Source organism: Sorex araneus, chromosome X (genome assembly GCF_027595985.1).
Source record: "Sorex araneus isolate mSorAra2 chromosome X, mSorAra2.pri, whole genome shotgun sequence".
NCBI lineage: Eukaryota > Metazoa > Chordata > Mammalia > Eulipotyphla > Soricidae > Sorex > Sorex araneus.
This window is the reverse complement of record NC_073313.1, coordinates 119,395,704-119,409,355: the sequence shown is the minus strand read 5'-3', so window position 1 is coordinate 119,409,355 and position 13,652 is coordinate 119,395,704. Positions and strand designations below refer to the sequence as shown.

The window sequence follows — 13,652 nt, the reverse complement described above, 5'->3', positions numbered from 1 at the left end:
CCTTCCTTCCTTCCTTCCTTCTTCCCTCCCTCCCTCCCTCCCTCCCTCCCTCCCTCACTCCCTTCCTTCTCTTTCTTGCTTTCTCTCTCTTTCTCTCTCTTTCTCTCTTTTTCTTTCTTTCTTTCTTTCTTTCTTTCTTTCTTTCTTTCTTTCTTTCTTTCTTTCTTTCTTTCTTTCTTTCTTTCTTTCTTTCTTTCTTTCTTTCTTTTTCTCTTCCTCTTTCTTTTTTTTATTTTTCCCACATCTGGCTGTGCTCAGGGCTTACTCCTGGCTCCATATTCAGGGATCACTCCTGGTGGGCTCTGGGGACCATACAGGGTGCGGGAGATTGAACCCAGGTCGGCCATCTGCACAGAAAGCACCCTAGCCACTGTACTGTATCTCCAGCCTCCCAATCTTTTCTTTTTTGTTTTTGAGAAAGTAGAAACTTTATCGGAAAATAGAAATAAAGGAAAAGGAACTTCGCATGTGGGGAGGAACTTGGAATAGGACTAAGTTGCGCCCAATCATTTCTTAATAATCAGATATCTGAATCAATTCGAGAGCAACATCAGGGGCCAGAGCAAAAGTACAGCAGGGAAGATGCTTGCCTTGCACCTGGCTCATCCAAGTTCAATCCCCAGTATCCCATATAGTTCCCCAAGCCTGCCAGAAGTGATCCCTGAGTGTAATGCCAGGAGTAAGCCTTGATCATTGCTCGGTGTGGCCTTCAAGCTAAAAATAAATAAATAAATAAATAAATAAATAAATAGAAACAAAAGTGACATAGCTTCTTAATGCACTAATAGGCTGTTGTGAAAACTCTTAGAAAAATGTCAGTAAAAGGATCTCATTTTTTTCTTTTTGCTTTTGGGGGTCACACCCAAAGTACTCAGGGGTTACACACCAAAATACTCAGCAATACTCAGGGGTTACTCCTGGCTCTGCACTGAGGAATTACTCCTGGCAGTGCTCGGGAGACCATACGGGATGCTGGGGATCAAACCCGGGTCAGCCATGTGCAAGGCAAACTCCCTACTCATTGAACTGTCACTTCGACCCAAAGGATCTCATTTTGTAATATAGACTCTGACTCTTAAATACTAGTGCTTTCAAATTCTTGAAAAGAGGAAGCTCTGAAACCACTTGTTTTGTTTTATTATTTTTACAAGATCCGATAATAGAAGATTGTTTAGAGCAGAAAACAAACCAACCCCAAGCCAGTGTATGATGTAGGAGCATTAGTGGAAAAAGGAGGAAGAGTGCAAAAAGGCATGTGTGTCTTCTGAATGCCACAGGAGATGAACAAGAGCGCTCTTGGCAGTGTAGTTCATAATAGCACTGATAGAAAGGATCCAGAGAATTAGGGGAAATAGGTTACAGGGTGGGAGAGCACAGGGATAAGGCACTTACCTTACATTCCACTAACCCCGGTTTGAATCCCCAGTGCCACAGATTGGCCCCTGAACACTACTAGGTGTGGCCCCAAAATGCCCTCACCAAAAGATAGGGCTAGTCCAGTTGAATATTCTGGAGTTTCTGAGGCGCATGGCTACAACTTCCAAGCTCTACAATACTAACATTCCAGTAGGAGCTCACCAAATTAGATGGGAAAGTAATATAGAAGCCAACTAAGCTCACTGAACAGAACCATTAACACAGAACACTCAACTAGCAACAGCAGTTTTGTACACCCTCAGACAAGGACTTAATGACCTCCATGTTGAGATATAATAATTTTCTTCTTTCTCCCCTTTTTTATTAAATCACAGTGAAATAGACAGTTACAAAGTTGTTCGTGATAAAATCTCAGTCATACAATGTTCCAACACTGTTCCTTCACCATTGCACAAATCCCATCACCAATGTCCCCAGTTTGTCTCCTGCCCACTTTCCCTGCCCCCCCACCCCCACAACCTACCTCTTTGACACTTTCTCTCTCTCTCCTCCTCTCTCCCTCCATCCCTCCATCCCTCTCATTTTCCTTTTAGGCACTGAGATTTGCAATACTCTTACTGAAAGACTATCATGCATGCCACTTGACCTCCTTCAGCACTCAGTTTTTGCCCAGCGTACTCTTTTGCACTCCAAGCTTGTGCTCCAGCCCTTTGAGACAGCTCTCTGGCCCCTGATGTGACTTACTTTGGGGATGGACAGAAGTGTTCAGGGGCCATACCAGGCCAAGCTCAGGGCATACTCCTGGTTCTGCATTCAAGAGTTCAATCTTGATGGGGCTCAGGGGACCCTATGTGGGTCTTCCAGTCAAACCCAGGCTGGCCGTGAGCAAGGCCAGCATCATACCTGTTGTACTAGCTCTTTGTTCCCACCCACACCCTGCGCAATTTCTTTTTCTTTTAGCAACTTCAAACATGTAATACAGTTTTATTCATTATCACACTGCCTTGTAGGATACATCCCTGTTACTTGTAACTGGAAGTTTGTGTCTCAATAGTTTCCCCCACTTTTGTTCAGGATTTGTTATAGACATTCAGTATTCCAACACCAATCCCACCACTCCTGTAACCTTCCCCCTACCGTTGTCTCTGTTTTCCAAACCTCCCGTCAAGTTTGCCCCTGTAGTAGGCTCACAATGATTTATTTTCTATTGCTTGTCACCACTAAATGTCTAACAGAATGATTAAAAAGTATTTCCATAGCAGAAAATTTGTGAAAATTTTATCTTACCATGGGGACATTAAGTCTTTGTCTGAGGGTTTACTAAGATGTTGTTGCAAGTTAAGCCTTCTGTGTTAATGCTTTTGTTAGTCGAGATTGATTGGCTTCTGTGTTACATCCCATCCAATCTGGTGTGATCCTACTGGGATGTCGGTGTTTGCAGAGTTTGGAGATGCACACAGCTCACAAATGCGGCTGCACATTCCAGAAAATTTAGAATATTTCACTGGGCAAAATTTAACTGGGCGTGGTTGCCCGAACGGGTGTCTGAGAAATTTTTGCAGCTACCTAATCTCTTTTCCGATTCATTTGAGTCTCTGGAACAAGGCTGGTAAATGAACTTACATGACAGTGGCATGGGACATGGGCGTGGCTGCCGCCCTATCTAGTTTCTCATACAAGCTTCTGGTCTCTGAAGTTGAGAGGCTTTATTCCAAAGTCAGGAGCTCTTAAGCAAAAAGAGATTAGGGGAAGTGGCCTGGGGCATTGGCAAGACAACTCATATGACCTCCAGGTAGTCTGGAACAACCTTGCCCACCCCATCATCACACAACTCTCCCTGCCCCTTCTGTTCATTCCCAACCCTGCAAAATGGAATCTGGGGCAAGTGTACTTGTTCGTCATCTAATACACATTTCTCATTCAGTGAGCCTGGCCTGGAGACATAAGCCAGGGCACTGCTTACGCCCTGCGGTGCTTTAACCAGAGTTCCTTTCTTGGTGAATGTATTCCTTTCTCTCTTTCTTGTATATTGGTCCCAAAGCAGGTTTTTGCTCCTCTACACCTTTTTGTTTGGTTTTGGCACCACAACCAGCATTGTTTAGGAATCACACCTGGTTTTGTTCAGAGATTACTCCTGGCCATGCTCAGATGACCCTATATAGAGCCAGAGCTCAAGCAAGGGTTGGCTGCATGCAAGGCAAGTGTATGCATGCAACCCATTGTAATATCTCTCTGACTCTCTGGCTCTGATGCTCTATTTTCTTGAGACCTGGGCTTGCTCATCTAGCTTGGAAAGTGAGGTTCAGTGTGTCCTAGTGATCATGGCAAAATCCAGGTCCTTTGAAGCTTCTCCCATCCAGATGAGCCACCGCTGTTTTTCACACCCTAGTTTGTAACTCTCAGCTCTGTTTTTGTGTGTGTATATATATAATATATTTTAATTGAATTAACATGTGATATATACTTACAAAGTTGTTCATTATTGAGTTTCAATCATACAGTGGGTATTACTCAAAAAGCTTGAAATTGAGCTTCCATTTGACCCAGCAATATTGTTACTGGGAGAATATACCCCAGTGGCCAAAAAACACAATGCAGAAAAGCCATCTGCACTCCTCTGTTCATCACAGCACTACTGATAATAGCCATAATCTAGAAACAACCCTAGTGCCTGAGAATAGACGGCTGAATAAAGAAAGTATGTACATATACACAATGAAACACTATACAGGGGCTGGAGCGATAGCACAGCAGGTAGGGCGTTTGCCTTGCACGCGGCCGACCCGGGTTTGAATCCCAGCATCCCATATGGTCCCCTGAGCACCGCCAGGGGTAATTCCTGAGTGCATGAGCCAGGAGTGACCCCTGTGCATTGCCGGGTGTGACCCAAAAAGCAAAAAAAAAAAGAAACACTATACAGCTGTTGGGAAAAATGAAATCATGAAAATGCTTATACGTGGGGACATGGAAAGTGTCACTGTCAACATTTGAGCCCCTGCTTCTCTTCTACCCTATGGGTACTTTAGACCTAATCATCCCTTGGCCTCTCCCCTCCAATAACTCTGCAACTCACAAGCTCTGCAACCTGGCCTTACCCCACTGTGGAACTGAAAGCACTTGATCCTGATGTGCCTTTCAGTGCCTCATCACCTTTCAGGTTGCCCTAGTACAGACTGCATTTCACTCTTCCAGGAGACTTGAGCACTCCTCCTCTACCATTTTCTGAATTTTCATCTGTGCCATATAAATCTCCATTCGCGTAATTTTTGTATTGTCTCAGGTTTGTTGTTATCATTCTTCCATTGACCCCTAAGCCCCTGAGCGTAATAGTCTGTTACTTCAGTGCCGGAGTGATAGTACAACTGGTGGGGCGTTTGCTTTGCATACAGCTGACCCAGTTCGATCCTTGGCACCCCATGTGGTCTCCCAAGTCTGTCAGGAGTGATTCCTGAGTGTAGATACAGGAGTAAACCCTGAGCAATGCCAGGTATGGCTCAAATTAAAAAAAACACACTAAAAAAACCCTAAAAAAACCCAAAAAACACACTAGTCTGTGATTTTATATCTCAGCTCCCAGCACCGTTGTGCAATAATAGAACAGAGATTCCATACGTCATTCTTGGATAGATGGCTTTATACATATATATACATATATATTTCTGATATATATTGATATAAATGGCTTAGTAGAACATCTTAATAGAGAAGCAAATATATGCCCTTTTTTTTTTGCTTTTTGGATCACACCCGGCGATGCACAGGGGTTACTCCTGGCTCCCCTGGTGGTGCTAGGGGACCATATGGGATGCTGGGAATCGAACCCGGGTTGGCTGCGTGCAAGGCAAACGCTCTACCCGATGTGCTATTGCTCCAGCCCCCTGCCTTTTGAATATTAAGTGGAGCTAGAGAGATAGTACAGCCTTGCACACAGTCAACCTAAGTTTGATCCTGGGAACCCCATATGGTCCCCCGAGCACGGCTAGGAGTGATCTTTGTACAGAGAGCCAGAAATAACCTTTGAGTATTGCCAGGTCTGGCCCCAAAACTCCAAAAGAGAAAAGTGAGTTTTTTTTTTAATTTAAATTTTATTGAATCACTATGTGGAGGGTTACATAGTTCTCAGGATTATGTCAGTTATACAATACTCAAACACCCTCCCCCTCACCCATGCTCATATTCCATCACCAACCACCCCATTATACCTCCCGCCCCCTCCCGCCCCCCCAGTCCCCGCCCTTGTAAGTGATAAGTTTCACTTCGTTTATGCTTTATCTTGGTTACAGTCCATGTTTTAACACATAACTCACTATTGTTGCTAGGGTTTCCCCCCAAAAAAGAAAAGACAGTCCCACTGTCAAGGAAGCATTTGATGGCTCTCCATTGCTGAGAATGTAGAGATATTAAGTCCCGCTGTTTGTTACATAACTTTTCTATTTTTTCCCCCCTCGTCCCGCGCCACCGAGATCACGCCTGTTTAGTAATCACCACGCTGCCTGACAAACCAAAAAAGATGGTTATTTCTCGTCATCAGCCGGCGTGGGGCTCTGGCTTAGTTGATAGTCTGGTAGAATGTCTGCAAGCAGTTTCTGGAACCAAAAGTAATACGCTGGTATCAGCCCCGGCTCGAGATTCCACCAGCGTCCCGCTGTTCCAAGTACATAATAATTTATTCCCTTGTATCCCATTCCCACGCCACCAGGTCCGTGTCAGCTTAATGGACATCATACTATGGTTAACGCCACACCGCGTTTCTTCCCGAGAAAGAAGGATATTTCTTCTCGGCCGGCGTGGGGATATGGCTTAGTTCAGTCTATAGAAATGGCTACCACTTTGGTAGCCTTCAATATTTCAGCAAAAGACTTACTATTCTTGTTAGGATTTCCCACCAAAGTCCGACCCGTTAAAAGGGAACCATTTCATATTGGTGATGATTAAATGACAATAGGTTGCGCGGCCATGGCAGCGGCCTCGCGGCTTTGAATTTCTGTATAAAGTCCAGGGACAGTACAGCGAGAAATTACACGTCGCTACAAACTTTAACCCTATTATGGTCCCCCCAAAGTCCAACCCATTACAAAGGAACCATTTCATATTGCTGATGATTAGATGACATTAGGTTGCCGCGGCCACGCGGTTTTGGGTTTCTATTATAAAGTCCAGGGAAAATTCTGCCTAAAATTCTATCGCTACAATCTTTTACCCTTCAACAAAAAACTTATTTAGACCAGAGTGACAGTACAGCTGTAGGGTATTTGTCCCGTATAGTCCCCCAAGCGCTTCCAGGAGTGATACCTATTCAGAGAGCCAAGAATAACCTTAGACCATTCCTGAGTGTGGCCCCCAAATCCCAAAATAAAGAAAAGTGAATTTTATTGAACGATAGTACAGTAGGTAGGGCATTTGCCTTGCACCTGGTCTAGCCAGGCTAGATCTCCAGCATCCCATGGTCTGACAAGCACTGCCAGGTGTAATTCCTGAGTGTAGAGTTGGAAGTAACCACGGAGCATTGCTGGACCTGACCCCAAAACTAAAAAAAAAAAAGTCAATAAAATTTTATTATGGAGTCAAAAAACACATGAGCCAGGCAACATTGTTGTGAGACAGTTTTGCCTCTGACTGAGTCCAGATTGGCTGCTTTCGATCTTGCTTTCAACTTCCTCTCCATGTGCCTGCCCCACCTGCCACACAGTTGAGAACGAGGCCCACTGCGACTTCGTGAAGCTGCGAGAGATGCTGATCCGAGTGAACATGGAGGATCTGCGGGAGCAGACGCACAGCCGCCACTATGAGCTGTACCGCCGCTGTAAGCTGGAGGAGATGGGCTTCAAGGACACAGACCCTGACAGCAAACCCTTCAGGTACCTCTCCCGCCGCACCACCCCCTAGCCAGCCAGCAGCGTGGCATCCTTGCTCCAGAGAACTTGAAGGGTGGGTGAGTCCCCTGGCTGATTTGCTCTCTACCTCTGTCTCAGGGAGCTGTGGCAGGGAGGTTCCAGGAGCAATGCAGGTACATACACGTGCACTCATCCCCACTCCCTGAGCTGAGCTGAAACCGTGTTCAAAAACACGCAGTTTGGCCGCTCTTCTGCCCCACTTCTTTCACCAGTCTCCTGCAAATCAGTCAAATGTCCGGGACGGGGGCCAGAGTGCTACGCCAGCAGGTAGGGCATTTGCCTTCTGCATTGCCCACCCGGGTTCTATCCCAGGCATCCCATAGGGTCCATCACGCACCGGCAAGAGAGTAAGTCCTGAAGGCAGAGACAGGAGTAACCCCTGAGCTTCACCGGCTATGGCCCCCAAACAAAAACAAAACACATCAGATTTCCAGGGTATCCTCCGCCCTTATCTAATCCTTCCCAGAACCTGGGGGGCAGCTGGATGCAGACCAGTGAGCTGCAGGCTACCACCTCAGTGGTCCTTGGTGTTTGCAGTCCAGCGCCAAGTTTGGTTGTCACCCACACTGTCTTCCCTCTGTGTTAAGAATCAGGGATGTGCTTCACAAATCAGATCGAAGATGATTTCAGAGGAGAGAGAGGGTTCGGGCAGTTCAGTGAGCCAAATCAGAGCTCTGATTTGTGCTAGATTGCTACAGGGGTTAAGTTACATCTGCAGATCAAACTGCCAGACACTGTATACCCTATGAGCCTCACCTTTAGTCACGGGGGGCCCCTGTCGGGTGGCCCTCGTGATCCTAATATCACATCCTCAGGCCCTCGCACCGTACTGTCCTGCCCAATTGGCTGAGCATTGCTACGAGGGGCCCCGACCCTCAAGCACGACTTGACAGGCTCTTGCACTCTCTAAGCTACATCTGTATGCATAAGTGACATGAGCCCCACATTTTATTGTTTATTGTTTGTTTTGGGGACTGAACCTGGTGATGCTCAGGGCCTATTCCTGGCTCTGTGCTCAGGGATCACTCCTGGCAGTACTCGGGGGACCTTATGGAATACCTGGAGTTGAACCCAGGGTGGCCACGTACAAGGCAGGTGCCTTACACACTGTATTATCTCTCCACCCAGAGCCCCAAGAGCATCAAACCTGGCAATGCTTAGGGGTTACTCCTGCCTCTATGCTCAGGGGTCAACCATGGTGGTGCTCAGGGAATCAGTGGGATACCAGGGAGTGAACCCTGGTCTTACCTATATACTATCTCTCTGGCCTGAACCCTACATTTTATTTTATTTTATTTATTTTTAGGCAGAGCTTCCTAATTTATTTATTTTTTTACATTTTTTCTTTCTTTATTTTTAATTAGTGAATCACCGTGAGGGTACAGTTATAGATTTACATATCTTTGTGCTCTTGTTTACCTCATACAAAGTTCGAGAACCCATCCCTTCACCAGTGCCCATTCTCCACCACCAGTAAACCCAGCATCCCTCCTACCCTCCCCAATCCCATCTCCCCACACCCCGCCCCGCCACTGTGGCAGGGTATTCCCTTTTGTTCTCTCTCTTTAATTAGGTGTTGTAGTTCGAAATAAAGGTGTTGAGTGGCCACTGTGTTCAGTCTCTAGCCCTCATTCAGCCCGCATCACACTTCCCCCACATGGCCTCCGACTGCATTGTACTTGATGACTTGATGATACCTTCTGTGAGTTGTCCTCTCCCCAGAATGTGAGGCCAGCCTCCAAGCCATGGAGTCAGCCTCCTGGTACTTATTTCTACTATTCTTGGGTGTTAGACTCCTACTCTGTTATTCTGTATTCCACAGATGAGTGCAATCTTTCTATGTCTGTCTCTCTCTTTCTGACTCATTTCACTTAGCATGATACTTTCCATGCCGATCCACTTATATGCAAAATTCATGACCTCCTTTTTTCTAACAGCTGCATAGTATTCCATTGTATAGATGTACCAAAGTTTCTTCAACCAGTCATCTGTTCTAGGGCACTCGGGTTTTTTTCCAGATTCTGGCTATTGTAAACAGTACTGCGATGAACATATAAGTGCAGATGTCATTTCGACTATACTTTTTTGCTTCTCTGGGATATATTCCCAGCAGTGGTATTGCTGGGTCAAATTGAACCCCACATTTTAAATAACTAGGTGGTACCCTTCGGGCTCCTTTTGGGAATTGTCAGGTCTGGATAAACAAGGAAGGTGGTGCCTGTGACCTAAGAAAGCTTCTCTGGGACCTCTGAGATCCACAAGTCCTTGTTCACAGCAGAGAGTGGATATTTGGGAATGATTGCTTCCGGGGTCAGCCTCACTCACCTTTCCCTTTCCAAGACAGAGGTCAAGGGAGCTCCCAGGGCTGGACTCTCTGCTGGGCACTGTTTGTGCTTTAGCTCTCTCCCTCCATCAGCTGGAAGAAGAGGAGAGCTGCATCTAGTCTTTTCCCTGCTGTGCTGTCAAAACTCCTTTCCCATGGGTTCACCTCTGCTACCCTCTGCTGGCTCCTTTTAACATTGCATGTGAATAGTCTCCACCCTGAAGAAACTCTTTAGAATGTGTGTAGATAGTTTGAAGGGCAGGAGTGCATGCTTTGGGGGCCAGAGAGCCACATTCTTTGGCCACCCCTGCATGATTCCCTAAGCTCCACCAGGTGGAGCCATAGCTCAGTAGTAAGAGTGCATGCTTCTTGTCTACGCAATTCCTCTACTTCCGCTAGCAAACTCTCCTGAGCTGGGGAGATAGAAGAGGGGTTAAGACATAGCTCGTGTTGACGCTACTTTTTTGTGTTGGGGCCACATCCGGTTGTGCTCTGCACTCACTCCTCGATCTGTGCTCAGGTATTACTCCTGGTGAGGCTTAGGGACCATATGGGGTGCTGTGGAACAAAACTAGGTCATTCACATGCAAGGTAAGTGCCTGCTGTACTATCTCATTGGCCCCTGATGCTGCTTTGATCCCGGATGCCACACGACTGCCTGGGCATCACCAGCTTTAGCCTCTGGGAGTCTCCTGAGTATTTTCAGCTGTGACCCTGGATGCCCTTCATTAGGCAAATATTGCAGGAAGTCTCCTGAGTATTGTTAGGCTGCTCCCCCCATGTGAAAGAAACTGTCCCTGATTACTCTTCCTCCCCACCAGCCTTTCTTCCCTGCCTTAGAAGTTTGGTTCTAAGAATCTGAGTGGAAGGGAGAACATTGTCTTACGTATACTACCCTGACCCTTGACTCTGAAATAACTGGTCATGGGCAGCTTTATCAAGTTCAAGGTCAAATAAATGAAGTCTTGGGGCTGGAGCAATAGCACAGCTGGTAGGGCGTTTGCCTTGCATGCAGCCGACCCAAGATCGATTCCCAACATCCCATATGGTCCCCTAAGCACCGCCAGGAGTGATTCCTGAGTGCAGAGCTAGGAGTAACCCCTGATCATCGCCGGGTGTGACCCAAAAAGCAAAAATAAAGAAATAAAGAAATAAAACATAAAAACAAATAAAGTCTCAGTCCCACCTTTAAAATTATTTATTATAAAAACTGGAGGTGTGTAAAAAATTCAAAGGTGCGTGTGTGCGGAAGAGGGCTGATGTGATGTGTGTTTTTCTGTTTGCGGGCTCTCGGGGAGGCTCTCTCTCTCTCTTTCTCTCTCTCTCGCCGCTCACATTAGGTGCTCTCGAGCTGCTGTGTATGGACCGAATTGGGATGACTCCTCCTTGTGCTCTGCTTCTGTGTGTGCCGCTGTGCTCTCTTCTGTCTGTCTCTGTCTCTGTAGTCTATCCTCTGGTCTCTTCCAAACTCTTTCTGTCTCTGCGTCTGTGTCTTCTCTCTTGCTTCTGCGTCTTCTGTTTCTGTGTCTTCTTCCCCTTCTGTGTCTTCTCTGCTTCTTCTGTGTCTTCCCCCTCTGTGTCTTCTCTCGTGTCTTCTGTCTTGCCTCTGTGTCTTCTCTGTGTCTTCCCCCTGCTTCTCCTACAGTTTTAATTTACATAGCAATCACATAGGGTGGTGATACAAAGATGGGTTGAACATTAGCAAATCAAAGAGGGCTAAAACCACTCCTCCAGGAGATTAACAAAATCTAATCTAAGATTACTCCAGATTACTTGGAGATCCGTTCAAGGGTGGGATCCAAACAAGGGTGTGTCGCTTTCTTCCTTTCTTCCTTCCTCAGCTAGTAATCCACTTAAATAGTTTTAGTAAATCTCATCATCATCATCATCATCATCATCATCATCATCATCATCCCATTGATCATCGAATTCTTCAGTCTTAGTAAGGTCTCCATTTGTCCTAGTTCTGAGATTTTAGAAGCCTCTCTTTACTCGTCCTTTCCAATGATGCCGCATTGGAGGCTCTTTCAGGGTCAGGAGAATGAGCCCCATCATTGTTACTAGTTTTGGCATATGAATATGCAATGGGGAGTTTGCCAGGCTCTCCCATGTGGGCAGGAAACTCTCAGTAGCTTGCCAGGTTCTCCCAGAGGGACAACTAGGCTATAAGATGTCTTCCGGGAGCTTGGTTTTATAGTCTCTGGATGTTGGCCATTGATGGGATTACATGGCACTGGGGGCAGTCCCTGGGTGTGACCACCTAGCTACTGGAAAATGGGGAATCTGGGCGGAAGATGCCCAGTCCCGATCCGAGCAGGCTTGGAGGTCTCAGCCCCGGGTCACACACACCTGGGCTTTTCTGCCGGTTCCTTCGTGTGTGAGGCTTGTCCGAATGTGTGGAAAGGGCCTTGAGCATGGCTGTGGCTAGGCTCTGGAGGTATTTGGCCGGAGTAAATCTACTTCAAATATTTCTAGCAATGTCAATCTGCATGAGCACAGTAAGATATATCAAACTTAAAATTTGGTTCTTCCTGAGGACATTTCACTATATATTCCAGACCACAGTCCTCAGGCCAGGTTAGTCTTCCTAACCCCAGCAGGGTCCTAGTCTCGTCGTTACTTTTGGATCATGACAGTATTTGTCTATGAACATACTCTCAACTTAAAGTTAAGTATTGTGGCGCTTTGGCCTGGCCCATTTCGATGCCAGGGTAGCTCACAGCTTGCCCTGTGTCCATTCCATCCCTCGTCAGGACCCTGCTTTTGGGGTGCTAGGAACTAAGGGCTAACAGAGTTGAGAAAGCAGATGCCCAGGAGTAAATATTGGAGTCAGTCAGCTCCCAAGTTACAAAGCATAATATTAACTGTCTTCCTGTGTCCATACAGAAAGGGCATTGCTTCCCTGCGGCAAGGCTAAAAGGACAAACCCCATGTTATCCTACAGAGGTGGAGTGATACTAAGGTGTTTGCTTTGCACGTGGCTGAGCCAGATTCAAAACCTGGAATCCCGTAGCGTCCCCCAAACTCATCGGAAGTGATTCGTGAGTGCAAAGCCAAAAGTATAACACCTGAGCATTGCGAGGTACAAAAGTAAATACCCCATAGGAAAATAAACACACTTCCCACACTGTACTAAGTCCAACAAAGGGCTGTGGGGTGGTGCTCTTTGCCACTTATCACATCCTGTAGAGTTTTGTTTACATGTTCATTACTGAAGTTGTTCAAAGAAACTTGCTTTTCCGAGAGATAGTACAGTATACGGTGCTTGCCTTGCACACAGCCGACCCGGGTTCTGTCTCCAGCATCCCGTAAGATCCGTAGAATACTGCCAGGTGTAATCCTTTAGCGCAGAGCCAGGAATAACCCCGGACTGTTGCTGACGGTGGCACCAGTTGTTTTTTTTTTTAATGAGACTTGCTTTCTTGCTTTTCTTGGCCAAAAGCATAGCGGGGCCATAGCTTGGGCTGCACACCGGAGCACTCTCAGATTAGAATTGGAGAGGTCAGTGTTGGCCTTCTTCGGTTCCATATAGCATTTCTCAATGAAGTTCCTGGTTCCCTGGTGGCTGGGAGAGTGCTGACATAAGCGGATGCAAATGTCATGGGAGTCAATGTGGGTCCTGCGACTATTTGCAGCCACAATCTCCACTACCTTCTAAACCCTTCCCTAATTTAATTTTTATGAGCATACATTTTATTAGTAAATGCTGAGAATATCTCTGTATATGATCAGCTTCTGTTCTTTTAACTTTTTTTGTTCGTTTGTTTTGGGGCTACATCTGGTGGCACTCAGAGCTTACTCTCAGTTCACTCGGGGATCACTCCTGGCAGGCCTCAGGGACCCTGTTGAATACCAGGGAATATATCTGGGTTAGCCGCATACAAGGCAAATGCCCTGTTTGCTGTTTATCTCTTTATCTCTCTGGTCCTTAGTTGTTTTTACCAGTATCTTTTTTAAAGATTAGTACTGTAGCACTGTCGTCCCTTTGTTCATCGATTTGCTTGAGCGGGCACCAGTAACGTCTCCATTGTGAGACTTGTTGTTACTGTTTTTGGCAT

General features: G+C 46.2%; 1 protein-coding gene across 2 annotated transcripts in view; it reads left to right on the top strand.

Annotated features, from left to right (window-relative positions):
• The window catches only part of SEPTIN6 (septin 6), a 138,676-nt gene that overhangs the window by 91,879 nt on the left and 33,145 nt on the right, over positions 1-13,652 (top strand). For both annotated transcript variants that reach the window (XM_004614456.2, XM_055121016.1), the window contains exon 7: positions 7,067-7,235. In XM_004614456.2, the coding sequence (XP_004614513.1) occupies positions 7,067-7,235 (169 nt within the window). The remainder of the gene's footprint in view (positions 1-7,066; positions 7,236-13,652) is intronic.